Consider the following 27780-nt stretch of genomic DNA (forward strand, 5'->3'; position numbering starts at 1 on the left):
AGAACAGAGGTATGTAGGAGGGATATCCTAAAATGGACACCATATGTCAGATTCTCAGCAGAGAGTCAGGCCAACTGTTTCTCTAGGAATCTCAAAATAGCTATCTGTGGTAAATTAAGCATATTAAAGCATTCTATAAATTGCATCAAACAGATGAATAAATTATTTCGCAAATAGTGGTGTAAAGAGAGCTATTCCATGACAAAGTATAGGCAAGCAGCCTCATAAGCAGTTCTCATGAGTGCTGGAAAGCCGCTAGCTCTCTTATTAGGTCCCGCAAGACTCTGCGGCTTTGCTATTTCTTAGCACTGAAATCATGCTACTGTAACAATACAAAACAGCAGATAAAGGAGGACTAGCACAAATGGATGAGTCATCTATTACTTACCATTTATTATACTTTGTCAGCATATTTAATTACACCACATCCTTAAGAACATATTACACTACGGGACCATGTACAAGCTCCGCTTACAGGGAAAGTATAGCCTTTCAAGGTTTACGATATGCAAATGAAAGAGACAAACAGTGTGTTTTTATATTTTAAACCTTATTTTTGTTCATAGTTTGTATTCCTAATTGCCTATTGTATGCAGATGGAGACAGCCATGTTTGCATACTACATACCCAGGCTCTGCTTCCTGCTTTGTATGTAGCATGTCAGTTAATACCTGGCCACACCTAGTCCTGCCCACTGATTTCTGGATTGACAGTACTACCTTGGTTGCTGAAACCCTCCTGCTGTGAGCTGCAGTGTCTAGGAGGGGGAGCGTGTGAGACACAAGCGAAGGAAGATTTGGATCAGTACAGGAAGCGCTTAGCTACCTTATGAGGCTTGTGTAGCACTTAGTGACAAGATTTAGTAAAAAAAAGGTGCTCACTGAAAATACATGGGGGAGATTTACTGAAACTGGAGCACTCAGAATCTGGTGCAGCTGTGCATGGTAGCGAATCAGCTTCTAACTTCAGCTTGTTCCATTAAGCTTTGTCAATAAAACCCCAAAAATTATTGGTTTCTATGCAAAGATTTTGCACCATGCAGCTGTAGCGAATAACCTCCTATGTTTGCACTTTGACATGTACACTACAAAGATCAGACCTTTGGGGCACAACCATACAGTATTAGTAAATGGAAATGCTCACCAACTGTCTGACAATATAGTTTTGATTATCAGATAGAATATAGGATTGCATATACGTAAATCAGAAAGATTATTCAGACATACTTAGTCTTTTGGCAGCTTCTAGGGCTTCGGTGGCACTATCGGCAACAAAGAATCTCTGGACGGTGACGCCGTTATCGGCCATCAGTTTTTTGCTTTGGTATTCCTGTAGATTGAGCCATCTTCTTGAAGTCACCTGGGCACCCTAAGGAAAAAAAAAATGTGTGAGGGCTTAGATAAAATAGGGCACAGATTATTACATTTTTTTTATACCAAGGTGAACTAGGAAAAAAGGTCACATACTGAGTCTGTTATGCTGAGCCCTGGTTCAGACTAGAATGGAAACCCTCAGGAAACCCTGCGATCCATGCGCGTTTCCCGCACCACGCTCAAAACGCACTGCCTCTGCGATCTGCAGTGTCAGTGCAATGTTAACATCCCCTCAAATACAGGTTGCAAACGCAGTGCCAAATCGCATAGTACAAAACTATTATGCGATTTGGTTACAGAGCATGCACTACTTTGGTGTGATTTAAGCCCATTCAAAATTAATAGACTCAAATTACACTTCAATGAATGGCATGTGGAATGAACAGGAATGCAGTTGCACATTCCTGTGCGATTCATAGTGTGAACCTAGCCTAGCCACAGCTCTACTATAAAGTGGCTGTAAACCCTTACATCACAGGGGTCAAACTGGCGGCCCTCCAGCTGTTGCCAGACTACAAGTCCCATGAGGCATTGCAAGATTGACAGTTACAAGCATGACTCCCAAAGGCAGAGGCATGATGGGACTTGTAGTTCCGCAACAGCTGGAGGGCCACCAGTTTGACACCCCTGTCTTACATATACTTATTGAAGTGAATGACCTCAGGTGATACTCAAAGATGAAACAAATCCTCCTTCATAAGTTGAACCTATTTATCTGCAGCCTTCTCTTCTCTAAATCTTTCAAAGTCCAGAATTTAAAAAGCTTGTGTGGGAGTTCAGAAAAAAATGAGGGTGGAGAGTTGAAGTCACATTCTGCAGAGCTCAGCTAAGAGAGTTCTGAGAGTTGTTTGGAGGGAAGGGACACACCCCCTCCACACAGCACACAGGAACAGAGCTGAGGTGGTCAATCAAAGGCTGTGTGCTGGAACTCCCTCCCTTAGCACCTTTTTTTTTCCTCTTGGTGTCAGGAAAACTTGTCAAAAGGGATTCAAGCTGATAGCAGAAGACTGAGGCAGCAGCCAGAAGACATTTAGTGCTCCTAATTGAGATAAGTACACACTATAGAGGGATATGCTTTGTTCATATTTCATGTCTGAGGTTTACAGCCACTTCATTAAAAAAAATAAAAAAAAATTCACACACACACACACACACACACACACACTTATTTGATCCCATCCCGATTTTGTGAGTCTGCTCACTTACAAAGAAATGAAGGGTCTCAAATTTGTATCCGATGTATTTTAAATGATAGATACTGGATATCAACCAAAAATCCAGGAAAAAAAAGCATGATACAAATGTTATACAGTGAGTACAGTTCAGTGAGTAAAATAAGTATTTGATCCCCAAGCAAAACATGACTTAGTACATGGTGGAGAAACCATTGTTGGCAAGCACAGAGGTAAGGCATTTCTTGCAGTTGGTTACCAGGTTTGCACACATCTCAGGAGGGATTTTGTTCCACTTTTCTTTACAGATCTTCTCTAAACCCTTAAGGATTCTTGGGTTCCGCTTGGCAACTGGAGGTTTCAGCTTTCTCCATACATTTTCTATAGGAGTAAGGTCTGGAGCCTGGCTAGGCCACTCCATGACCTTAATGTGCTTCTGCTTGAGCCACTCCTTTGTTGTCTTGGCGGTATGTTTTGGATTATTGTCATGCTGGAAGACCCACCCACATCTCATCTTCATTGTTCTGGCTGAGGAAAGGCTCTCATCCAAGATTTTACAATACATGGCACCGTCCATTGGCCCCTCAATACGGCAAAGTTGGCCTGTACCTTTAGCGGAGAAACAGCCCCAAAGCATAATGTTTCCACCTCTGTGCTTGACTGTAGGGATGGTGTTCTTAGGGTCATAGTCAGCATTTTTCTTCCTCCAAAAACGGTGAGTCGAGTTAATGCCAAAGAGCTCAATTTTGGTCTTATATAACCAGAGCACTTTTTCCAAGTCCTTCTCTGAATCATTTAGATGTTCATTGGCAAACTTCAGAAGGGCCTGTACATGTGCCTTCCTGAGGAGGAGGAGGACCTTGAGGGCGCTGCAGGAGTTCAATCCATAGCGACGTATTGTGTTACTAATGGTTTTTTGGTGACTGTGGTCTCAACTGCCTTGAGATCATTCACAAGCTCCTCCCGTGTAGTTTTGGGCCAATCCCTCACTTTTCTCATGATCATCCTTCTCCCATAAGGCAAAAACTTGCATGGAGCTTCAGACCAAGGGTGATTGATGGTTATTTTGTATTACTTCCATTTGCGAATAATCACTCCAACAGTTGTCTCCTCCTCACCAAGCTTCTTGCTGATGGTCTTGTAGCCCATTCCAGCCTTGTGCAGATCTACGATCTTGTCCCTGACATCCTTTGGACAGCTATTTGGTCTTGCCCGTGATGGTGAGGTTTGAGTGAAAGAAAGAGCTTCTGTGGACAGGTGTCTTTTATACACATAAGTTGTCGTTAGGAACACCTTCTTAAATTGACTGGCTATGTGCTCACGTGGTACACAGATTAGTCCTGTCTGCGGGAGCCAGAATTATTGTTGGTTGGTAGAGGATCAAATACTTATTTTACTCATTGAACTGCAACTCAATTATTAACACATTTGTATCATGTGTTTTTTCTGGATTTTTGATTGATATTCTGTCTCAATCATTTTAAATACACCTATGATAAAAAATTATAGACCCTTCATTTCTTTGTAAGCAGGCAAACTTACAAAATCTACAAGGGATCAAATAATTATTCTCTCTCTATCTATATATCCCGCAGAAACCTTCACAGCTTGAACCCTGCTCCTTTCCACTCTGCAACTGACCAACTCTATGACAGAATCTCTCCCCTGTCCTGCCCTGACCACTGCTGTCTAACCGTTCGCTTTCATCCACATTAGACTCACTTGCTCCTCTAACAACACGAAGCATCAGGTCCGACCATTACAACCTTGGCAGACTGACGACACCAGAAATCTTAAACGACATAGTCGTGCACTGGAGCAATTGTGGCGTAAAACCAAATCTCAACAAGCATTCACCAGATATAAATCTGCTCTCTTAACATGCTGCCAAACAAGCCTACTTTGTCACTCTTATTAATACCTTGTCATCCAGTCCTCGTAGTCTCTTCTCTACTTTTAACTCTCTACTTTCTCCACCTCCACCCCCACCCAGTACCTCACTCACTGCTCACGAGATTGCAAATCATTTCAAAAACAGAATTGACGCAATTCGTAGGGGAATCACCACTGCAGAGACATCCATCCCACTTAGCATACCTTATACTAAACCTCCCTCAACACTTTCCTCTTATGACCTAGCCACTACCGAAGAGGTCACTAAGGTTTTCTCAGAAGCCAGTCTCACTACTTACCCCCTGAATCCTGTCCCCTCACAACTACAACGGCCACCCTCTTCTTCCATCCTATGCTCCCTCACTCACGTCTTTATTCTCTCCCTCTACTGGTGCCTTCCCCTTCCCTCTAAAGCATGCGCCCATCACTCCTATACTTAAAAAGCCCTCCCTGGATACCACCAACCTGAACAACTTAAGACCCATCTCCCTGCTGCCATTTACCTCTAAACTCCTAGAACGCTTAGTCCACAATCGCCTGAGCTCCCACCTCACCAACAATCTTCTTGACCCTTTACAGTCTGGCTTTCGCTCACTACACTCCACTGGAACTGCCCTACTAAAACTCACTAATGATCTACTAACTGCTAAAACCAATGGCCACTACTCCGTACTCTTACTACTTGAACCTCTCTGCAGCTTTTGATACGGTTGACCATCTCCTCCTCCTCAAAAAACTCCACTCTTGGCCTCAGAGACTCAGCTCTCTCCTGGTTCTCCTCCTACCTATCGCAGCACTCCTTCAGTGTTACCTATAACGCTGCCTCCCCCTCTTCACTCCCTCTTTCTGTAGGTGTCCCTCCAGGTTCTGTCCTTGGACCCCTTCTCTTCTCCATCTACACCTCTTCCCTTGGTCACTTGATAAACTCCCATGGCTTTAAGTACCATCTCTATGCTGATGACACACAAATCTATCTACCCCGCACCTCACCCCTTCAGTCTCCACTCGCATCACTAGCCTACTAAGTGACAAATCGGCATGAATGTCACTCTACTTCCTCAAACTCAATCTTTCCAAAAGTGAGCTCATAATATTTCCTCCCCCACGTGCCTCTTCCCCCCAGCCCATGACCACTTCCCTGACATCAAGATCAATAACACAATCATCAGTCCCTCCCCTCATGCCAGGGTACTAGGTGTAATCCTAGACTCCCATCTGTCTTTTCAGCCCCAAATACAATCACTGTCCAAATCTTGTAGACTTCACCTCCGCAACATCTCCAATATACGCCCGTTCCTAACCTCGGAGACCACTAAGCAACTTATCCACTCCCTTGTTATATCTCGCCTTGACTATTGTAACTCCCTCCTCATTGGCCTACCTCATCGCAGGCTATCCCCTCTTCAGTCTATCATGAATGCTGCTGCCAGGATCATCCACCTTACTAACCATCTGCCACCCATCTCTCCACTGGCTTCCCGTTGCCCAACAGATAAAATTCAAAAAACACTAATAACGTATAAAGCCTTTTATAATTCTGCCCCAAATTACATCACCGATCTTGTCTCTAAATATCACCCAAACCGACTCTCCGCTCCTCGCAAGACCTCTTACTCTCTAGCTCCCGTCTCCTCCTCCCATGCTCATCTCCAGGACTTCTCCAGTGCTTCCCCCATCCTCTGGAACTCTCTACCCCAATTTATCAGACTATCTCCTACTCTGCTCACTTTTAGGCGATCTCTGAAAACCTCTCTCTTCAGGGAAGCCTATCCTGCCCTCAGCGAATACTGGAATCTTCTACTCTTCCAACCAGTCCATCCCCCACAGTTACTATCTTTTGTACCACTAGCCCTTCCCTCCTAGATTGTAAGATCCAAGGAGCAGGGCCCTCAAATCCCTCTTGTATTGAACTGTATTGTTGCTGTACTGTCTCCTGTTATATTGTAAAGCACTGAGCAAACTGTTGGCGCTATATAAATCCTGTATTATAATAATAATAAATAAAAATATATATATATATATATATATATATATATATATATATATATATATATATATATATATATATATATAAATTTTTCTCTCAGTCTTGAGCTTTCATATCATAATCTCCTAGGAAAATGCAACCTGGTAAATGAATCCACATTTATGAATTTAAAAATATTTTTGTTATTTCCTACTGCATATTACATGTCAGAAACCAGTTACCGGAATTCAAAGTGAACTGCGCTGATTTTATTGCAAAGTGTAGATTTTGAATAATTTTAAGCAAGCAGTAAGATGGACTTCTTTACTAACTTGCTCTTCTTTCCTCTAAATGTTCAAGGGAGAAAAATGAAACTAAAAAAACCTTGCAGAAATAAAATCCTCCCTTACTGAATACTCTCTGGGTGTAATATTAATTGCAAAGGATGAAGTTTCAGATAAGAACAGATTCAGAAACCTGAACAAGAGTCACATTTGAAAATATGATTTTATTATAGCTTGATTGCTTGTCTTTACTCCATGAACAACCGTTTTATTGCTGACCTATAAAACACTTCTTGCATTGCCAAAATAATAAAAATAAAAAAAAAAGTAACTGTACCAAAGTTAAAAAAAAGTGCCTTAAATTTTTATGATTGCAAATGTTCAACATTTCAACTCTATTTGTAAGGAAAGGTTGATCATAAAAGCTTGCTTTAAGCCATTCCACAGCTAGAACACGTTAAATCTGAAAAGTACATCTCTTCCTTGTCACAAAAGCCTGGAGCAGAAAGCAGAACATCTGTGAAGACATGGAGGGGCCGGCCCCATGGTCTGTCCCAGCTGGCAGAGTTTGCTGTTAACTCTTTCCCTAACATGGAAAAAAAAAAAACAGCAGCAGACAAGATGGGGGATACCTTACCACCCACGGAAACCTTGGTCTTTTTGGAGAGTTTAACTACGTCCAGGCCAATTCTGACTTTTCTCTCTTACATGTAAAAAAAAAAAAAAAGCATTCATATATATATATATATATATATATATATATATATATATATCTCCTTAGAGAATAAAATGGTGGGTGTTGCAAACTTTTATGTTGCACAGTATTTGTATCCCAACCCTTTGGGAAATAATACACGTTAATGAATATTAATGCGAAAAATATTTTGAGGTAAAATATAGAAAATGTTCTTACACTGAGTAAATACATACCGTATTTGCCGGCGTATAAGACGACCCCCCTACTTTCCCTGCTAAAATGTAGTGTTTGGGCTATACTCGCCGTATAAGACTACCCCTCTTCCAATGCACACCTGTGGGAGGAATAATGCCCCATCATTGATGTCAGTGGGAGGAATAGTGCCCCATCATTGGTGTCAGTGGGAGGAATAGTGCCCCATCATTGGTATCAGTGGAAGGAATAGTGCCCCATCATTGGTATCAGTGGGAGGAATAGTGCCCCATCATTGATGTCAGTGGGAGGAATAGTGCCCCATCATTGGTATTAGTGGCAGGAATAGTGCCCCATCATTGGCATTAGTGGCAGGAATAGTGCCCTATCATTAGTATCAGTGGAGGAATTGTGCCCCATCATTGGTGTCAGTGGGAGGAATAGTGCCCCATCATTGGTATCAGTGGGAGGAATAGTGCCCCATCATTGGTATCAGTGGGGGGAATAGGTGCCCCATCATTGGTATCAGTGGCAGGAATGGTGCCCCATCATTGGTATCAGTGGCAGGAATAGTGCCCCATCATTGGTGTCAGTGAGGGGTGGAATAGTGCCCCATCATTGGTGTCAGTGAGGGGTGGAATAGTGCCCCATCATTGGTGTCAGTGAGGGGTGGAATAGTGCCCCATCATTGGTGTCAGTGGGGGGTGGAATAGTGCCCCATCATTGGTGTCAGTGGGGGGTGGAATAGTGCCCCATCGTTGGTGTCAGTGGGGAATAGTGCCCCATCGTTGGTGTCAGTGGGGGGGAGGAATAGTGCCCCATCGTTGGTGTCAGTGGGGGGGAGGAATAGTGCCCCATCGTTGGTGTCAGTGGGGGGGAGGAATAGTGCCCCATCGTTGGTGTCAGTGGGGGGGAGGAATAGTGCCCCATCGTTGGTGTCAGTGGGAGGAATAGTTCCCCATCGTTGGTATCAGTGGGAGGAATAGTGCCCCATCATTGGTATCAGTGACACCAATGATGGGGCACTATTCCTCCCACTGAGACTTGCTGACCCTGTTCTCGTATGGTGCTGCTGCAGCCAGCATATGTGGTTGCAGCAGCACCTCTACACAGAACACTTACCTGCTGCTCCGGCACTCAATTTTCGCGGGGCCGCTCGGCTCCGCCCCCTCGCCGGTGATTGGCCGCCTGTGTGCCTTTCCTGAGCTACAGTTCTGGCGGCCAATCACCGGTGAGGAGGCGGAGCCGAGCAGCCGCACGAACATCCAGTGGCCGAACTGAAGGAGACGCCGCGCTTCCTGGACCGGATCGTCGTGGGACTGGATCCAGGTAAGAGACATCAGCCCCTGCAAACCCCTGTACTTAATGCCGCAGCCCCCCTAACATGTGTACCGGCGTATAAGACGACCCCCGACTTTTGAGAAGATTTTCAAGGGTCAAAAAGTCGTCTTATACGCCGGCAAATACGGTACCTAACATGTCACGCTTTAAACATGCGCCAAAACTACATTACATTGCGAGCATGAGGGGGGGGGGGCTTAAAATGTTTTTTTTTTCAATTATTTATTTCTCTACACTGTCCCTTTATTTTTTTTTTTTAATCGCTTTTATTTCTATCACAAGAAATTTAAACATCGCTTGCGATAGAAATAAGGCATGACTGGTTATCTTTATGGAGACATTTGGGGGAATCTCTCTTTTACCCTGGAAAGCATGAGATAATCCAAAAAAAAAAGGGAAGTGGTGTCATCATGTTGCTTCTGGCCTCCCAGGACCATAGAGTTCTGTCAAAGCCTATCCGCAGCTGCACAGAGAAGCGCAGGATCTGGCAGAGGAGTTCTGTCCTCTTCTCTGCTGCCGACTGCTGAGACAAGGTGAGGGCAGAGACAAGGGAGAAGCTGCAGGAGAGGTGCATGAAATAGCCTGGTGGGCCGAATTTCGGCCTGCAGCCCTTGTGTTTGACACCTGTATCCCCCACATTCTTCCAGCTGGTACACAGAATATAAAAAAAGTCTACACACTCCTGATAAAATTGTCAGGTTTATGTGATGTAAAAAAGTCCCCTATGTGATGATTTTTGGTGACGCTCTTTTTTGAGACATGCAGGGTCTAAAAGACCCTGCATGTCTCCCCTGTTCTACACGGAAGGTAATGCGGTGCACATCGCACCACATTACATTCTTTCCCGGCCTCAATGACTGGGAATCTGTGGACTGGGGACCCGGAAGTGACATCACTTCTGGATCAGGAGATGAAGGGGAGGGGAGCAGATGTGTCTGCTCCCCTACTCCCTCCCCTATACCACATCCCGCGGCACCCACCGAACCAGTCTTGGGCCCGCAGATGGGCAAGTGGAGCCCAGGACACATAGCGGGGGAGAGGCTGGCACTGTGGGCTGTGTGGAAGCAATCGGGCGAGCCCTGCTGCTTGCCCGCAGCAGGGCTAAGGACATTAAAAAACTTTCCCGGAACTGCATGTCCCAGGCGTTGGGCGATAGGAATTGGACATCCCTGACATTCAAAATCATGTTAAATTGGACTCAGTACACACCTGCCATCATTTAAAGTGCCTCTGATTAACCACTTCCCGACCGGCCGTTGTATATAAACGGCCGGACGGTGGCACTGCAGGGTCGGGTGGCCGTCTATAAACAGCCTCCCCGTACCCTGCTTGTGCGCGCTCCCAGGGAGCGCGCAGCACCGCGATCCGGTGCCCGCTGTGTCCTCCGGACACAGTGAAACACCGATCGTCGGACGGGACCTCTGTACGAGGTCCCGATCATGTGATCACTGATTGGCCAATCAGTGATCACATGCAAAGTAGTAAGCAAGATGTCACTTCTGACATCATTGCTTACTATGTGTGAAATCTGTGAATGATCACAGAGGTCACATGGTACAAGGCTATTCACAAAAGCCTTGTACCATGTGACAAGCTGTGACCAATCACAGCTCACTTAGTTCTTCTCAATGAGTGCAAGAATGCACACAGAGAGAAAGAGAAATGATTGCTTTTACATCCTATATGGGTGTAAAAGCAATCAGTGTAAAAAAAAAAAAAAAAATCTTCATCACCCCCCACAAGTAGTACAGTGTCACCATGGTGACACTGTACTGCTAGGGTGACAGTATGTAAAAAAAAAAAAAAAAAAAAAATATAAAAAAATAAAATAAAAATGTAAAAAAAAAAATGTTTAAAAATTATAATTTTTGCTTATAAACTAATTTGGATTTTTTTTTTTACTAAAAAGATAACGGAATAAACTTTGGCTAAGATTTATGATGAAATATTATTTATTTGCAAAATTTTATAAAAAAAACACTTTTTTTCAAAATTTTTGGACATTTCATTTACATAGCAAAAAAAAATACAAATCCCAGTGGTGTATAAATACCACCAAAATAAAGCTTTATCTATCTCAAAAAAATGGTAAAAAATTCATTTGGGTACAGTGTTGCATGACCGCGCAATTGTCATTCAAAGTGTGATAGCGCTAAAAGCTGAAAATTGCCCTGGTCAGGATGGGGGTAAAAGTGTCCGGTCTGGAAGTGGTTAACCACAAATAAAGTTCAGTTGTTCTAGAGAGGTCTTTCCTGGCATTTTCTTAGTTGCATCCTACAGCAAAAGCCATGGTCTGCAGAGAGTTTCCAAAGCATCAGAGTGATTGTTAAACGGTGTCGGTCAGGAGAAGGGTACAAGAATTTCCAAGGCATTAGATATACCATGGAACACAGTGAAGACAGTCATCATCAAGTGCAGAAAATATGGTGCAACAGTGACATTAGCAAGAACTGGACATCCCTCCAAATTGATGAAAGATGAGAAGAAAACTGGACTGGGAGGCGGGCAAGAGGCCTATAGTAACATTAAAGGAGCTTCAGGAATATCTGGCAAGTACTGGCTGTGTGGTACATGTGACAACAATCTCCCATATTCTTCATATGTCAGGGCTATGGGGTAGAGTGGCAATATGGAAGCCTTTTATTATGAAGAAAAACATCCAAGCCTGGCTAAATTTTGCTAAAACACATCTGAAGTCTCCCAAAAGCATGTGGGAAAATGTATTATGGTCTGATGAAACCAAGGTTGAACATTTTGGCCAAAGTTCCAAAAGATATGTTTGGCACAAAACAACACTGTACATCACCAAAAGAACACCATACCCACAGTGAATCATGGTGGTGGCAGCATCATGCTTTGGGGCTGTTTTTCTTCAGCTGGAACTGGGACCTTAGTCAAGGTAGAGGGAATTATAAACAGTTCCAAATACCAGTCAATATTGGCACAAAACCTTCAGGCTTCTGCTAATATGCTGAACATGAAAAGGAACTTCATCCTTCAGCATGACAACGACCCAAAGCGTACATCCAAATCAACAAAGGAATGGCTTCACCAGAAGAATATTAATGTTTTTTAATCGCCCAGCCAGAGCCCAGACCTGAATCCAATCGAAAATCTGTGGGGTGATCTGAAGAGGGCTGTGCACAGGAGATGCCCTCACAATCTGACAGATTTAGAGTGTTTTTGCAAGGAAGAGTGTCAAGTCAAGATGTGCCATGCTGATAGACTTATACCCCAAAAAACTGAGTGCTGTAATAAAATCAAAAGGTGATTCAACAAAGTATTAGTTTAAGGGTGTGCACACTTATGCAACCATATTATTTTAGTTTGTTGTTCAACTGAATTGTACAGTTTATAGGTTACATTAAAGGTGGAAAAAGTTCTGAAATTATTTATCTTTGTCTAATTTTTTTTTGCATCACAGAAACCTGATATTTTAACAGGGATGTGTAGACCTTTTATATCCACTGTACATAAAAGGGCATACAGTCAGGTCCATAAATATTGGGACATGGACACAATTCTAACATTTTTGGCTCTACACACCACCACAATGGATTTGAAATGAAACAAACAAGATGTGCTTTAACTGCAGACTGTCAGCTTTAATTTGAGGGTATTTACATCCAAATCAGGTGAACGATGTAGGAATTACAATAGTGTGCATATGTGCCTCCCACTTGTTAAGGGACCAAAAGTAATGGGACAATTGGCTTCTCAGCTGTTCCATGGCCAGGGGTGTGTTATTCCCTCATTATCCCAATTACAATGAGCAGATAAAAGGTCCAGAGTTCATTTCAAGTGTGCTATTTGCATTTGGAATCTGTTGCGGTCAACTCTCAAGATGAGATCCAAAGAGCTGTCACTATCAGTGAAGCAAGCCGTCATTAGGCTGAAAAAACAAAACAAACCCATCAGAGAGATAGCAAAAACATTAGGCGTGGCCAAAACAACTGTTTGGAACATTCTTAAAAAGAAGGAACGCATCGGTGAGCTCAGCAACACCAAAAGACCCGGAAGACCATGGAAAACAACTGTGGTGGATGACCGAAGAATTCTTTCCCTGGTGAAGAAAACACCCTTCACAACAGTTGGCCAGATCAAGAACACTCTCCAGGAGGTAGGTATATGTGTGTCATAGTCAACAAACAAGAGAAGACTTCACCAGAGTGAATACAGAGGGTTCACCACAAGATGGAAACCATTGGTGAGCCTCAAAAACAGGAAGGTCAGATTAGAGTTTGCCAAACGACATGTAAAAAAGCCTTCACAGTTCTGGAACAACATCCTATGGACAGATGAGACCAAGATCAACTTGTACCAGAGTGATGGGTAGAGAAGAGTATGGAGAAGGAAAGGAACTGCTCATGATCCTAAGCATACCACCTCATCAGTGAAGCATGGTGGTGGTAGTGTCATGGCGTGGGCATGTATGGCTGCCAATGGAACTGGTTCTCTTGTATTTATTGATGATGTGACTGCTGACAAAAGCAGCAGGATGAATTCTGAAGTGTTTCGGGCAATATTATCTGCTCATATTCAGCCAAATGCTTCAGAACTCATTGGACGCCGCTTCACAGTGCAGATGGACAATGACCCAAAGCATACTACAAAAGCAACCAAGGAGTTTTTTAAGGGAAAGAAGTGGAATGTTATGCAATGGCCAAGTCAATCACCTGACCTGAATCCGATTGAGCATGCATTTCACTTGCTGAAGACAAAACTGAAGGGAAAATGCCCCAAGAACAAGCAGGAACTGAAGACAGTTGCAGTAGAGGCCTGGCAGAGCATCACCAGGGATGAAACCCAGCGTCTGGTGATGTCTATGCGTTCCAGACTTCAGGCTGTAATTGACTGCAAAGGATTTGCAACCAAGTATTAAAAAGTGAATGTTTGATTTATGATTATTATTCTGTCCCATTACTTTTGGTCCCTGAGCAAGTGGGAGGCACATAGGTGAACGGTGTAGAAATTAGAACAGTTTGCATGATTTGGATGTAAAATACCCTCAAATTAAAGCTGACAGTCTGCAGTTAAAGCACGTCTTGTTTGTTTCATTTCAAATCCATTGTGGTGGTGTATAGAGCCAAAAATGTTAGAATTATGTCAATGTCCCAATATTTATGGACCTGACTGTTTAAGAGGTGAGGAGAGGGGCGGAGGAGTTGGGCCAGCACAGAAAGTAATTACACACTACCAGAAGAGGAGAGGGCTAGGACATGCAAGCAGGGAGGGGGCTGTGCTGGAGAATCGACTGTTCTTGGAGTACTCACATTTTCTAGCAAGTTCAAAGGCACATTGCAAGTGGAAAGGAAAAAATACTGCAAGTAATTACTTAAAGTTCTTGATTTTTAAGTATTTCCTTGCGATTTCTTTTAAAGTTGGTGACAGTGTCTCTTTAATGGTCCCAAAGTTTACCTTCCCTGAAATTGAAATCATCTACTTAATGGGCCCCAAGGCTGGGCTACAACAGTCTCTTAGATCTGCTCTCTGCTTAATACATCCCATTAATCGTTCAATTTAATATGCTCCCGGCCTATCCCTTTCTTATTGTTTTCTTTCCAACCCCGCAACTTCAGCTTTTGCTCTGATCAACAAATGCCTGGCCCCCAGTGTCTTGGGTATGGCTGGTCAAAGCCAGAAAGCCAAAGCAGCTAAAAAGTGATGTTTCAGCCACAACTCTGTAAAAGCTTCTACTGGCTCCCAAATTGGACTGCCTGGTTCCCGAATTCCTTAACTTATCTTCCCTCCCTCGGCTCTTGGTAATAACTTCATCTAGGTTTTCCTATGCCAAAGCAATTAGCCACAAAGATGGTACCCATTTTTAGCTAGGATTCCACTAATGGAAACACAATTCTTTACATCCTCTGAAGAAAAGCTGATAAGGAAACTAGTAAAAATGTCTAAAATTCAGATAGTAGCAATTGCACATTTTGTCCTCATATACTTCAGAGGACCCCTGTTAACTGCAGTATCCAGCAGAAGACAACTTGGCAATAACAGCAGTGCACTCACTCAACACCCACAGCACGGGGGTACCAGCCAGCCAAAAACTGGGAACAGTTTACAAAAAGATCAAATGAGGTACTTCCAAGTATGACCAGCCAACTGATGTAATCTCAAAACAATTAACAATTAATTGGTTGGCAATAACTCACAAACAGAATTTGAGAGATTACACAGCCCCCAAAAATTACATAACTAAGAAACAACCCAGCAATTACAGACTAATAAAGTCCTGTGGAGTGGTATGACCCAATTGAAAGTGTATCTAAAAAGATAATTTATTTTTTTCTTTTGTAAATGGCGAAGAGATAAAAACCCTGATTACAACTGTTTGCCATCTGAGTCCCATTGGGAAGATTTCTTCACTTATTACCTTGTAGATATAACCAGAAGAACATTTTTTCCAAAGTGAGAGAAATCCCATCTTATCCCACCCAGCCACAACACACTGGTTAGGCTGCAAGAGCTGATCGGATGCTGATCTGCAGATTTTTTTACTACCATGCCCATTCTACAGAAGTCAGATGTTAGACCGGCTTCTGCCAGACAGGCTGCTGTACACACTGGTTATCGTCGAGGCATTGTACCGTATTTTTCGCTCCATAAGACGCACTTTTTTCCCCCCAAAAAAGGGGGGAAAACGTCAGTGCGTCTTATGGAGCGAATATAAAGTGGCCGGTCCGGTATTTTTGCGGCCACCTTGTCAGAATACCGGGCCAGCCGCTCAGCTGTTGTCTCCTGCAGGGCCTTACCTGTTCCTCGCTCCAGCGCTGCACAGTCTTCCCACGCTGGCTTCTGTGACAGCCGGGTGCCCACTGCGCATGCGCTGCGCTTTGTGAATGATCCGGTGTCTTCTGGGACACATGAAAGGTCCCAGAAGGCGCCAGGCCATTCACAAAGAGCAGCGCTTCTCGCACATGCGCAGTGGGCACCCGGCTGTCACAGAAGCCGGCCCGGGAAGAAGAGGGAAGGCAACTCCGCGGAAGTGGGAGCGGGTACCTGTCAAATTCAGGTACCCGCTCCCCCTCCCTCCCCAAAGGTCAGCAGTCTCTGGTCATCCCCTGCACTGTCCCCGCAGTCTCTGGTCATCCCCTGCACTGTCCCCGCAGTCTCTGGTCATCCCCTGCACTGTCCCCGCAGTCTCTGGTCATCCCCTGCACTGTCCCCGCAGTCTCTGGTCATCCCCTGCACTGTGTCCGCAGTCTCTGGTCATCCCCTGCACTGTGTCCGCAGTCTCTGGTCATCCCCTGCACTGTGTCCGCAGTCTCTGGTCATCCCCTGCACTGTGTCCGCAGTCTCTGGTCATCCCCTGCACTGTGTCCGCAGTCTCTGGTCATCCCCTGCACTGTGTCCGCAGTCTCTGGTCATCCCCTGCACTGTGTCTGCAGTCCATTGGTTCAGAATATTTTTTTTTCTTGTTTTTCACCCCTAAAACCTAGGTGCGTCTTATGGTCAGGTGCGTCTTATGGAGCGAAAAATACGTTATGTCAGGTCACGATTCCCGCTCTGAATTGTGCCTAGCGCACATTATGTTTATTTATATCTACCTTTTGTCCATTTTTCACCATTTATGTTTTTATTACACAGATTATTGCTGGTAATGCACTAGGCGTTTCACCCTCCTGTGTGCTCTCTTTTTAGTTGTCTACTGGATTTCCCGATCTGAGGAGGGCTGCACTGGATTAGCATTCCTGGCAGATGTCCACCTATTGCCACCTATGGCCTGTAGCATCCTAAGACTTTTGGGCAGTACTCTAAGTGCTGGGAGTGATTGTGCATTTGTGGTTTCTTCCCAACAGCAGAAGGTAAGGGGGTGCATTGTGTTGTGAGGGTGGAGGGCTCTTGAATTATGGTGGGGTGCTCTGGACATCTGCTTATAATTATGCGAATAATACAATTCTATGCCATTTGAAAAGGAGGGTTGCACACCACTGCTACCATCCACAAGAAACTTTATTGGAGACTGCTCAGATAGGACACCATGGCATGTTCTGTCTGAGCAGTCTCCAATAAAGTCTCTTGTGGATGATACCAGCAGTTGGTGACCCTTCTTTTCAGACTTGCATCATCTGCTTCTCTCCTTGGCTGCCTCCTCCTTATCTTCCAACTACCAAACAGTTACAGGTAGAAACCTTCGCTATCTTAAACCCTTTCTTCTTTTTTTGACAACTGATTGTCTCTCTGACAAAATCTCAGCCCTGTCCTGCCCCACCCTGGCTATTTCTGTCTACAATAGTTCACTGTCATCCACTGTGAACACATTGCCCCCCCCCCTCAGTACACACAGAATTAGGCCCCGACCGCTACAGCTTTGGCAAACAGATAATACCAGATGCCTCAAAAAACGTAGCAGTGCTCTGGAGCGTTTATGGCGTAAGACTAAGACCCAGCAAGACTTCAGCCAATATAAATCTGCCCTTCAAAAATACAACTCCTGTTTCCACACTGCTAAACATTTTATCAATGTCAACATTTTTTATCAACATTTAAATATTTTATCAATCTCATTAACACCCTCTCACGCAATCCCCATCAACTCTTTTCTACCTTTAACTCTCTACTTTGTCCATCTTCACCTCCACCCACTCACTGCCCAGGAGATCACTAATCACTTAAAAAATAAGATTGATACAATTTGTGACGAGATCTCCAATGTACAGATATGTCCCTCACACTACACTCCTTGTCCACCTGCACAATCTATACTTCCCTTGTTTAACCCAGCTACTATAGAGGAGGTTGGTAAATTTTTTTGTAAAGCCCACCTAACCACCTATAACCACCTATCCCCTGGACCGTGTTCCCTTGCAATACTACGATCACCCTCTGGCTCTATCCTTCACTCTTTAACTCATATCTTTAATCTCTCCCTATCTACTGGCATCTTCCCCAACTCTCTAAAACATGCGCTAGTCACCCCCATACTTTGCTGGACAACACCAATCTTAGCAACCTAAGACCCATCTCCTTACTCTCTTTTGCTTCCAAACTCCTTGAACGTCTAGTCTACAACCAGCTGAGCTGCCACCTTATTGAGAATAACCTTCTCGATCCCCTTCAGTCTGGATTTCGCCCACAACACTCCACAGAAACTGCTCTCCTAAAACTCAGACAACTTTCTAACTGCAAAAACTAATGGTCACTATTCCGTACTCTTACTCTTGGACTCTCCGCTGCCTTTGACAGTTGACCACCCTCTCCTCTTCAAAAAACTATTTACTTGGTCTCCGTGACTTTACTCTTCGTTGGTTCGAATCTTATCTACCTATCTCACCGCAGCTTCAGTGTCACTTACAACTCTACCTCCTCCACTCCTACTCCTCTTACTGTCAGGGTCCCCAAAGGTTTTTTCCTTGGAACTCTCCTATTCTCGATCTACACCTCTTCCTTGGGTCAGCTGATAACTTCCCATGGTTTCCAATACAATTTCTATGCTGATGACACACAAATCTCTCTCTCTACTCCTCAACTCACCCCATCAGTTTCCCCACGTATCACCGATTTACTAACAGACATATCAGACTGGATGTCTCACCACTTCCTAAAACTCAATCTATCCAAAACTGATCTCATAATATTTCCTCCCCCACTTGCCTCTTACCCCGATTTCTCGGTCAGGATCAATAGCACCACTATCAACTCATCCCCGCATGCCAGGGTATTAGGGGTAACTCTGGATTATCTATCCTTTCAGGCCCACATCCAATCCCTGTCCAAATCATGCCGCCTGAACCTCCGCAACAACTTCAGAATATACCCCTTCTTAACCAATTATACCACAAAGCTCCTAATTCACTCCCTGGTTATCTCTCGCCTTAACTACTGTAACCCACTCCTCATTGGCTTACCACCTTTACATAGGCTATCCCCCCTCCAGTCCATCATGAATACTGCTGCCAGACTCATCCACCTTACCAACCGTTCAGTGTCTGCTACGCCTCTCTGCCAATCCCTCCACTCGCTTCCACTCGCCCAACGAATAAACATCAAAATACTAACTTACAAAGCCATCCACAACTCTGCCCCCAGCTACATCACTAGCTTGGTCTCAAAATATCTACCAAACCGCTCTCTTTGATCCTCCCAAGATCTTCTGCTCTCTAGTTCCCATGTCACTTCTTCCCATGCCTGCCTCCAGGACTTCTCCCAAGCTTCCCCCATCCTATGGAACTCCTTACCCCAATCTGTCCGACTATCTCCTAATCTATCCACCTGTAAACGATCCCCGAAAACCATTCTCTTTAAAGAAGCCTATCCTGCTTCTAACAAGTAAACTGCCTTTTATTTCCTCTATCAGCTCATCCCCCCACAGCTATTGCCTTTTGTATCACTCAACCCTTCCTCCTAGATTGTAAGCTCTAATGAGCAGGGCCCTGTTTCCTCTTGTACCAAATTGTATTGTAACTGTTAGGTCTACCTTCATTTTGTAAAGCGCTGCGCAAACTGTAGGCGCTATATAATCCCTGTATAATAATAATCCACTACAGGAGTGTGAGTGGGCTTCGAGTCGGTCTGCACCTACCCTTCACAGCTTAAAGTGATACTAAATTCTTGTTTAAAAAAACAAAAAAAACCTTAACAAAAACTTACCTGCTCTGTGCAGTGGTTTTACAAAGAGAAGCCCGGATCCTCCTCTTCACTGAGTCTCCCGCCAGCGCTCCTGGCCCCTCCCTCCTGTCGGGTGCCCCCACGGCAAGCAGCTTGCTCTAGGGGCACCTGAGCAGGAGTTCTCCCACACCACGGCTCGGCGTGTCCATTCACACACAGAGCTACAGCTCGGCTCTGGCCCATCCCTCTTGACTGGCTCACTGGCTGTCATTGAAAGCAGCGAGAGCCAATGGCTCTTGTTGCTGCCTCAGCCAATCAGCAATGAGAGTCCCAGAGAACCGAGGCTCTCATGGACATCGCTGGATTGGGATGGAACTCAGGTGTTTGGGGGGCTGAGGGGGGCTAATACAAACAGAAGGTTTTATTACCTTCATGCATAGAATGCATAAAGGCAAAAAAACCTTGAGCCTTCACAACCACTTTAGGTCTTAAGTTATAACCAGTAATAATCGAATGCAAAGACATTTATTTAATATGATAAAGTGTAGATATACACTGCTCAAACAAAATTAAAGGAACACTTTGAAAACACATCAGATCTCAACGGGGAAAAATATCATGCTGGATATGTATACTGATATGGACTGAGCAATGTGTTAGGAATGTGAGGATGCCCCATCGTTTGACAGAAATGAAAACTATCAACCTACAGAGGACTGAATTCAAAGACACCTGGAAAATCACAGTGAAAAAATTATTCAGCAGGCTAATTCATTTTGCTGAAATTTCATTGCAACAACTCAAACTGGTACTCAGTAGTTTGTATGCCCCTTGTGCTTGTATGCATGCCTGACAATGTTGGGGCATGCTCCTAATGAGATGATGGATGGTGTCTTGGGGTGTTTCCGCCCAAAACTGGACCAGGGCATCAATGAGCTCCTGGGCACTCTGAGGTGCAACCTGGCGGCGTCGGATGGACTGAAACATGATATCCCAGAGGTGTTCAATTGGATTTAGGTCAGGCGAGCGTGGGGGCCATTCAATGGTATCAATTACTTCATCCCCAAGAAACTGTCTGCATACTCTCACCACATGAGGCCAGGCGTTGTCATGCACCAGGAGGCACCCAGGACCGACTGCACCAGTGTAGGGTCTGGCAATGGGTGCAAAGATTTCCCGATACCTAATGGCAGTCAGGGTGTCATTGTCTAGCCTGTAGAGGTCTGTGTGTCCCTCAATGGATATGCCTCCCCATACCATCACTGACCCACCACCAAAATGGTCATGCTGAATGATGTTACAGGCAGCATAACATTCTCCACAGCTTCTCCAGACCCTTTCACATCTGTCACATGTGCTCAGGGTGAACTTGCTCCCATCTGTGAAAAGCACAGGGCGCCAGTGGTGGACCTACCAATTCTGGTGTTCAATGGCAAATGCCAATCGAGCCCTATGGTGCCGAGCAGTGAGCACAGGGCCCCACTAGAGGAAGTTGGGCCCTCAGACCACTTTGATAAAGTCTGTTTCTGATTGTTTGGTCAGACATTCACACTGCTGGAGGTCATTTTGTTGGGCTCTGGCAGTGCTCATCCTGTCCTCCTTGCACAAAGGAGCAGATACCGGTCCTGCTGATGAGTTAAGGACCTTCTACAGCCCTGTCCAGCTCCCCTAGAGTAATTGCCTGTCTCCTGGAATCTCCTCCATGCTCTTGAGACTGTGCTGGGCTACACAGAACACCTTCTAGCAATGGCACGTATGGATGTGCCATCATGGAGGAGATGGACTGCCTGCGCAACCTCTGTAGGGTCCGGGTATCGCCTCATGCTACCAGTAGTGACACTGACCCTAGCCAAATGCAGTGAAAAAAAAGTCAGAAAAGATGAGTAGGGAATAAAATGTCAGTGGCCTCCACCTGTAAAACCATTCCTGTTTTGGGGGCTGTCTCATTGTTTCCCATTTAGTGCACCTGTTAATTTCATTAACACCAAAAGCAGCTGAAACAGATTAACAACCCCCTCTGCTATTTAACTGACCAGATCAATATCTCAGAAGTTTAATTGACTTGATGCTATACTCTGATTAAAAAGTGTTCCTTAAATTTTTTTTGAGCAGTGTATTTAGATAGTCTTACAGATACAACTGGCCCTTTGAGGGCAACCATAAAACTGATGCATCCCACAATAAAATCCCTGAGGTAAACCATGCCAGGAATGGTTAAGAGTTGAGCTCCAAGCAGAGTAAAAAAAAAAAAAGCCAATAAATGCAGTTATGTAGTTATAAAAATATTTATATGCTAACAGGAGAAGAAATCAGAGAGATGATCAGCAGTTTACTGCGGCCCTTCACTAATGGAACAGTAAGGTAACATAGCTGGGTTTATTTACAGCAGCAGAAAACAGTCCGGTCAACTCACAAGCTGGCTGTGCTGCCTGACAGGGGTGTGAAAATCTTGGGACTGGCTGGAAAGAAATACAAATCCTTTAGCAAGTAAAGCTTACTGTGTGTGTTTCAAAGCTGTATTTAGCAGTTTGCATGGAGTTCAGCATTAAAGCGGTTGTAAAGTCTTACTTTTTTTTTTTTTATAATTACAAACATTTTACACTTACCTGCCTGGCTCCTCCTCACTTCTGATCATCCCCATAGCATGCCGCCTGCTTAATCCTGAGTCAAGCTGCCTGGGTTCATAGACAGTACAGTCCGTCCCCACCCTCCGCTCTCTCGTCACAGGATTTGACTGACAGTAGAGGGAGCCAATTACTCCTGCTGTCTCAGCAAAGCCTGTGAGAGTGGGGAGAGAAGACTAAAGATGGGCACCATGCTAGATCAAGTGAGGACTCGGGTAATTATGGGGAGGGGGCAATACTGCTACCTTAACATTTTTTACCTTAATGCAGTGAATACATTAGGGTAAAAATGTTTAGGCTTTCGAATCACTTTAAAGCTCAACTCCAGGATTTTAGCAATCTTCCTCTAACTAATCACCTCTAATCCTATCCAAATGCCCATTTTACTAAACTTAAAGCAGAGCTCCAGTCTCCTGTGAAGAAAATAAAATTTAGCAGCTCCAAAAACTGTAGCTGCTGACTTAAAAAAAAAACAAAAAACAGCCACTCGCCTTTCCCTCGATCCAGCAACCACTGCAACCACGTTCACTGGTCGCCCTCTCACCACAGCTCTGGCATCTTAACTGTGGGCACCCGACTGTGACAGCTTGCTGCGACCTGTCATGTGTCCCAGAAGACTGCAGGGGAAGGGTGTGGGAGAACTTCTGTTTCTGATCCCCTAGGTCAGGGGTGGGCAACTGTGGCCCTTCAGCTGTTGGGGAACTACAAGTCCCATCATGCCTCTGCCTTTGGGAGTCATGCTTGTAACGGTCAGTTTTGCAATGCCTCATAGGACTTTTAGTTCTACAACAGCTGGTCGGAGCGCAACTGGAAGTGGGTACTTGTAAAGATCCGGTGCCAATCCTTAACGGAGAGCAGGGAATGAGTCCCTAAAGCAGAACTTGCTCTTTTTGGTGGAGCTCCAGAAGAAGCCCAAGATGATGACCAACACGGAAAAATGCCTGTTCATAGAGGAAACTGTAATTTTGATCCTTTACAGTGCAGGATAGCTTAGGAAGAAGAGTTTGGAATCAAAACTGAGGAGTAAGGTAATTGCACATAACTAAATTTCATTTTTGCCTGGAGTTGGGCTTTAACAATGCTGCAGATTTCTAGCTGACTCAGTTTCATTTCCCGTCAACAGAAGGCCAACTATGTGCCATCAATATTTATGTAAATGCACTGGAAATAAAATTGTTATAAGATAACCCGTAATGTTTATTCTGAAACATGAACTAAGAGTAGACCTTTGCCGAAGGACAGATGCTTGAGAAAATTGGGAGCTACTTGTCTTTTGCAGTATGTAGCTAAACACTGGAGCTTAAAGTAGCACACAGAGTAAAGGTAAAAGGTAAAAACTCCAGTCTTTGCCTGAATAAACTAGTTTGTACAGTCAGTAACAAGATAATAAGTGCAGATTGCTTCTGGGGGTGGTAGGAACAAGAGTGGGAAGTCCTCAGCTCCACACTTCTGCTGCACCATATGTACAACACCACACAGATCCCACGGCTCTGCAGACTTGCACATTTTATCTGGGCACCATTTCATTTGTTCCGTACAGTCTCTCCGCTTGAAACATTCAATTCACATGTTTACAAATTAAAGGGCCAGCAAATTAAATGGCAAGTTACCTTTTTGGAAGACTTAGAACAGCGCAAATTCAATGAAAAGAATCAAAGCATTGATAATTCTATCCAATAAAATAAATATGTCAACTGTTATAAAGTCAGAACATGATTCCATAGCACATGTCAGCGCACCAAACCACTCTAGTAAGTATATTGGTCTTAAAAGAAGAAAAATTGCTGCTTTTAGTGATCAAAAGTAGAGGAAAAAGATCATATGGGAGTTGATTCATTAAAGGTTGCCAAATGAATGGTCGTTTTATAAAGAGAATGTTCACTGAACCATAAGGAGAGATTTACTAACACTAGAGCACTCAAAATGTGGTCCAGCTCTGCATGGTAGCCAGTTTCTTTATGATTACGTCGATGACGAAACGCGTCAAGGGGAAGTGACGTCAACACGCACACGGGAACCGGAAGTTGACCGGTGGCCATTTTGGATGAGGGAAAGACCATCTGATTTCCCCTGGGCACTTCCTGGATGACAGCAAAACCACAATTTGGTATTTTATATTTCAATGGTTTTTATTAATTTTAAGCAGTATAAAACAAAGACAACAAAACACGCCCCCACAGGGGCTATCAATTGCACTGATAAGAAAAAACATAATAGAGAAACAGTGCTCTAACTCCAACAAGGCAGAAGGTATGCCCACGCAGGGGCTATCAATGGCACATAAGGTACAACAACATTAATGAAACTCTGATTATAACAACTAAAGACAGCTGTCCACTGTCACCCAAAAACTAACAGAAGAAGGGAGAGAAGAGAAAAAAAAAAAAAAAAGGGGGGGGGGGGAGGGGGCAGGGGTCCAAGAACGCCACCACCGAACGCCAATGCCAAACGCCATTACAGCCCCATACTAGCCAGAGGGAGCGTGGGAAAGGCATATTGCAACCACGGTTCCCATATTTTCGAAAATTTACGTTGGGAGTCGTTGCATATACTCGACATCTGCTCGTTGAGCATCATAGTGGTCATACGATCCTGCACCCCCTGAAGAGGGACAAACGGACTCTTCCAGGCCTGAGCAATTGTTCTAGTGGCTGATAAAAACAAATAGGACGCCAACTTCTGCTGATGAGCCAAGAGGCCCGGTATAGGGCAATGAAGCAAGGCATACCGAGCATCCCGGCGTATAGAGAGATGAAACAAAGTGAAAAGGAGGCCAAACACACGAGACCAAAAACGAACCAGTCTTGGGCATGACCACCAGATATGCAAGACATCGCCATGATGGCCACAACCCCGAAAACATTGATCACTACAGGCAGGGTACAATTTGGTATTTTAAAGCATTTTTCAAGTTTATAATGTGTAAGCATCCTGATTAAAAGTTAAATTGATGATTGATCTTGGCGGTATCACACTATTGTGTCCCTTATATGTTTGCACTTATATGAAACATGCTTGATGGGGATATATGGAGTCTCAATGCTTTTTGGATCCTGATGATATTATGAAGGCAGTTTTAACTGGGTAAAGATCCATAGGAGGATTGTCTCCCACCTATCTTTTGGAAAGATATAAAAGCGTTTGCATTACTTACTGCACTTAGAAGTGTCATAGTGTCGGTCTGAATAGAGCACTGAAGAGTGATTCACATTCACAGTGGTGTTTCATTGTTTTGGATTCACAGTTTTTTTCACTTTATTCACGTTTTTACTGATTGTTAATGTGATTGGGTATTCACCTGAATGAAGTCATTATAATTTATTTGATTTAAAAAGATAATGCACTATGTAAATATTTTCTTTTTTTGAGGAATATTATCGGAGGAAGTTTCCGAAGGATTTTTGAACACGATATAATTTGAGAAGAACTTGATTTAAAAAAAACTTTTTTGGACTTATAGGGTTTGGACTGCACATATTTCTATTGAGGACTTATTGTATAGCATCTTCTGTTTATTAATCAGTTTCTAACTTCAGCTTGTTCAGTTAAACTTTGACAATAAAACCTGGAAGCCGATTGGTTTCTATACAGAGCTGCACCAGATTTTGCACTCTCTATAGACTATTGCTTTTAGATAGGCTTGATTTGTCAAACAGAAATTGTGCAGTACTACTAACAAGAGACAAGAGCCTGTACTCATAACACACAAAAGGAAACTACGGCTCCAAACCAACTGACACACAAGCTTTGCCAATGTACGAAAGATGTGTATGTGATGATGGGGAGGGGAAGAGAACAGCTCCATCATCGCGCCGATTTCTAGTATTTAACCTGGTATATTAAAAAAAAAAAAAAAAAAAAATACAAAGTAGCAGCTCTTGCTACAATACTTGCCTCTATACCCCCCCTTCCCCCCATAGGCTTATTCTGTGATCAAGTACCGATCTTCTGAGCTGGATGATTCCCAATATCATCTAGCCCACTCCAAGCTCAGCCTCTTGTGGACCTGCCCCAGAGGTGATTCATTCCGGGCTCACAGTACTTCTCTACAGAATAGGGGATGGAGAAGAGAACTCCGCCACTGCACTGATTTGTAGTAGTTAACCTGGCATTTTAAAAAAAATGTAAATACAAAAACAGCCGGTCTGGCTACAATACTTACCTCTATACCCACCTCCCCTTATTCTTACAGTTCTGTGATCAAGAACCAGTCTTCTGAGTTGAATGATTCCCAATATCATCCAACCCATTCCATGCCCAGCCTCTTGTGGACCCTCCCCAGAGGTGCGTCATTCCAGGCTCACAGTACTAATGATTCCCAATATCATCTAACCCATTCCATGCCCAGCCTCTTGTGGATCCTCCCCAGAGGTGCGTCATTCCAGGCTCACAGTACTCCGCTAAAGAACAGTGCTCATATATCATTATAGCCTGTATATTTCTCTCATGACTAGTTTTTTTGCAGGCTCAATGCAGCACAAACCCACTCACCATATACGGTTTCATCACTCCAATGGGTTGGTTGTCCTGACACGGACCCTACTTGGCTGCCAAGATGAAATAGCAAAAGATGAAAGGTGTCAGGCTCCAGCAAGGATATAGGATGAGCAAGTACATATAACTACAGGTGCATTTTAAGATGGCATGAGATCAGCAAATTTCACAGCTGCTGCTCGTCTATTTGTGTTTGCTGTAGGAAAGCCATGGGAAATACAAACTGCAAACATGTGAAGAGAGATGTATGCCTTAGGGAAAGCGAGTTCAAAATGATATGACAAGCAATTCAACGGCATAATTTCTTGTAAGGTAAAATTGGCAAGTGCCTTTGTAATATGCACATTTAAAATGGTCTCTTAACCCACACATCTGAAGGTGCTTTACACAAAAAAGATGTAATTTGTCATTACAAGACATACACCACTATTATTCTAGTGAAGGCCCCATTTCAACATAGAATTTTAATAGAATCATAGCTATCTAAACACCATTTCTCTAAAACAGACTCTCTCAACATTAGCAACACAGAAGAACTCTTAAAATAACATTCCGGTCTTGGGGGACCCTTCTAAAAATTACTATATCTACAACTCATGATATACATTAGTGCGAAGGTCAGTGAGAAGAATGCTCCTTACACTTGTGGTCATTGGGAAGAATTACCCCCTTACAGATAACTAAAAAGATCAATGTGTCAATGGGAACTTATCTGAGAGCCAGGAACTTATCAAGTAACCCCCAGCAATCTTTGGAGGAACTCTTGAGTTCCATGGAACCCTGGTTGAGAAACCCTGCTCTAGAACAAGCAACACAGATCACAGCATCCAAATAAAAAGGATAAAAGTGGACCCTACAAGTGACCTCTTGCACCATGTTTCACCAATTCAACAAACAATCGAAAAAAAGGTCAGAATTTCCTCAAGTTATAAAGAAGAGTAAGCATGATGGCCCTGAAGCTTGCACCTTCAGAAATAAGTGGAATCAGCTATTGAAGAGCCTTCACATAAGAGACACTTCCAGCTGTTGTCGGGTGCCTGGTCACCTGCTGCGCACTATGGTCCACCTGTAAACCACTACGTCATTACAGTACCCTGCCTAGATGTAGGGGCCCAGTGGATTGAGCTGAACTGCATAGTCAAGGTGCAAGCACTTAATGTTAATGTGGAGATGTTAATGTGAAGATTGTT

General features: G+C 43.8%; 1 protein-coding gene across 1 annotated transcript in view; it reads right to left on the bottom strand.

Moving 5' to 3' along the window:
• Positions 1-27780, bottom strand: part of SUCLG2 (succinate-CoA ligase GDP-forming subunit beta) — a 339235-nt gene that overhangs the window by 268300 nt on the left and 43155 nt on the right. Inside the window, exon 2 of the mRNA XM_089676016.1 lies at positions 1227-1368. Coding sequence (XP_089532142.1) covers positions 1227-1368 — 142 coding nt within the window. The remainder of the gene's footprint in view (positions 1-1226; positions 1369-27780) is intronic.

This window comes from Staurois parvus, unplaced genomic scaffold, assembly GCF_062004578.1.
Source record: "Staurois parvus isolate SC_StPar_1 unplaced genomic scaffold, SC_StPar_1.0 ptg000162l, whole genome shotgun sequence".
NCBI classification, from domain to species: Eukaryota; Metazoa; Chordata; class Amphibia; order Anura; family Ranidae; genus Staurois; species Staurois parvus.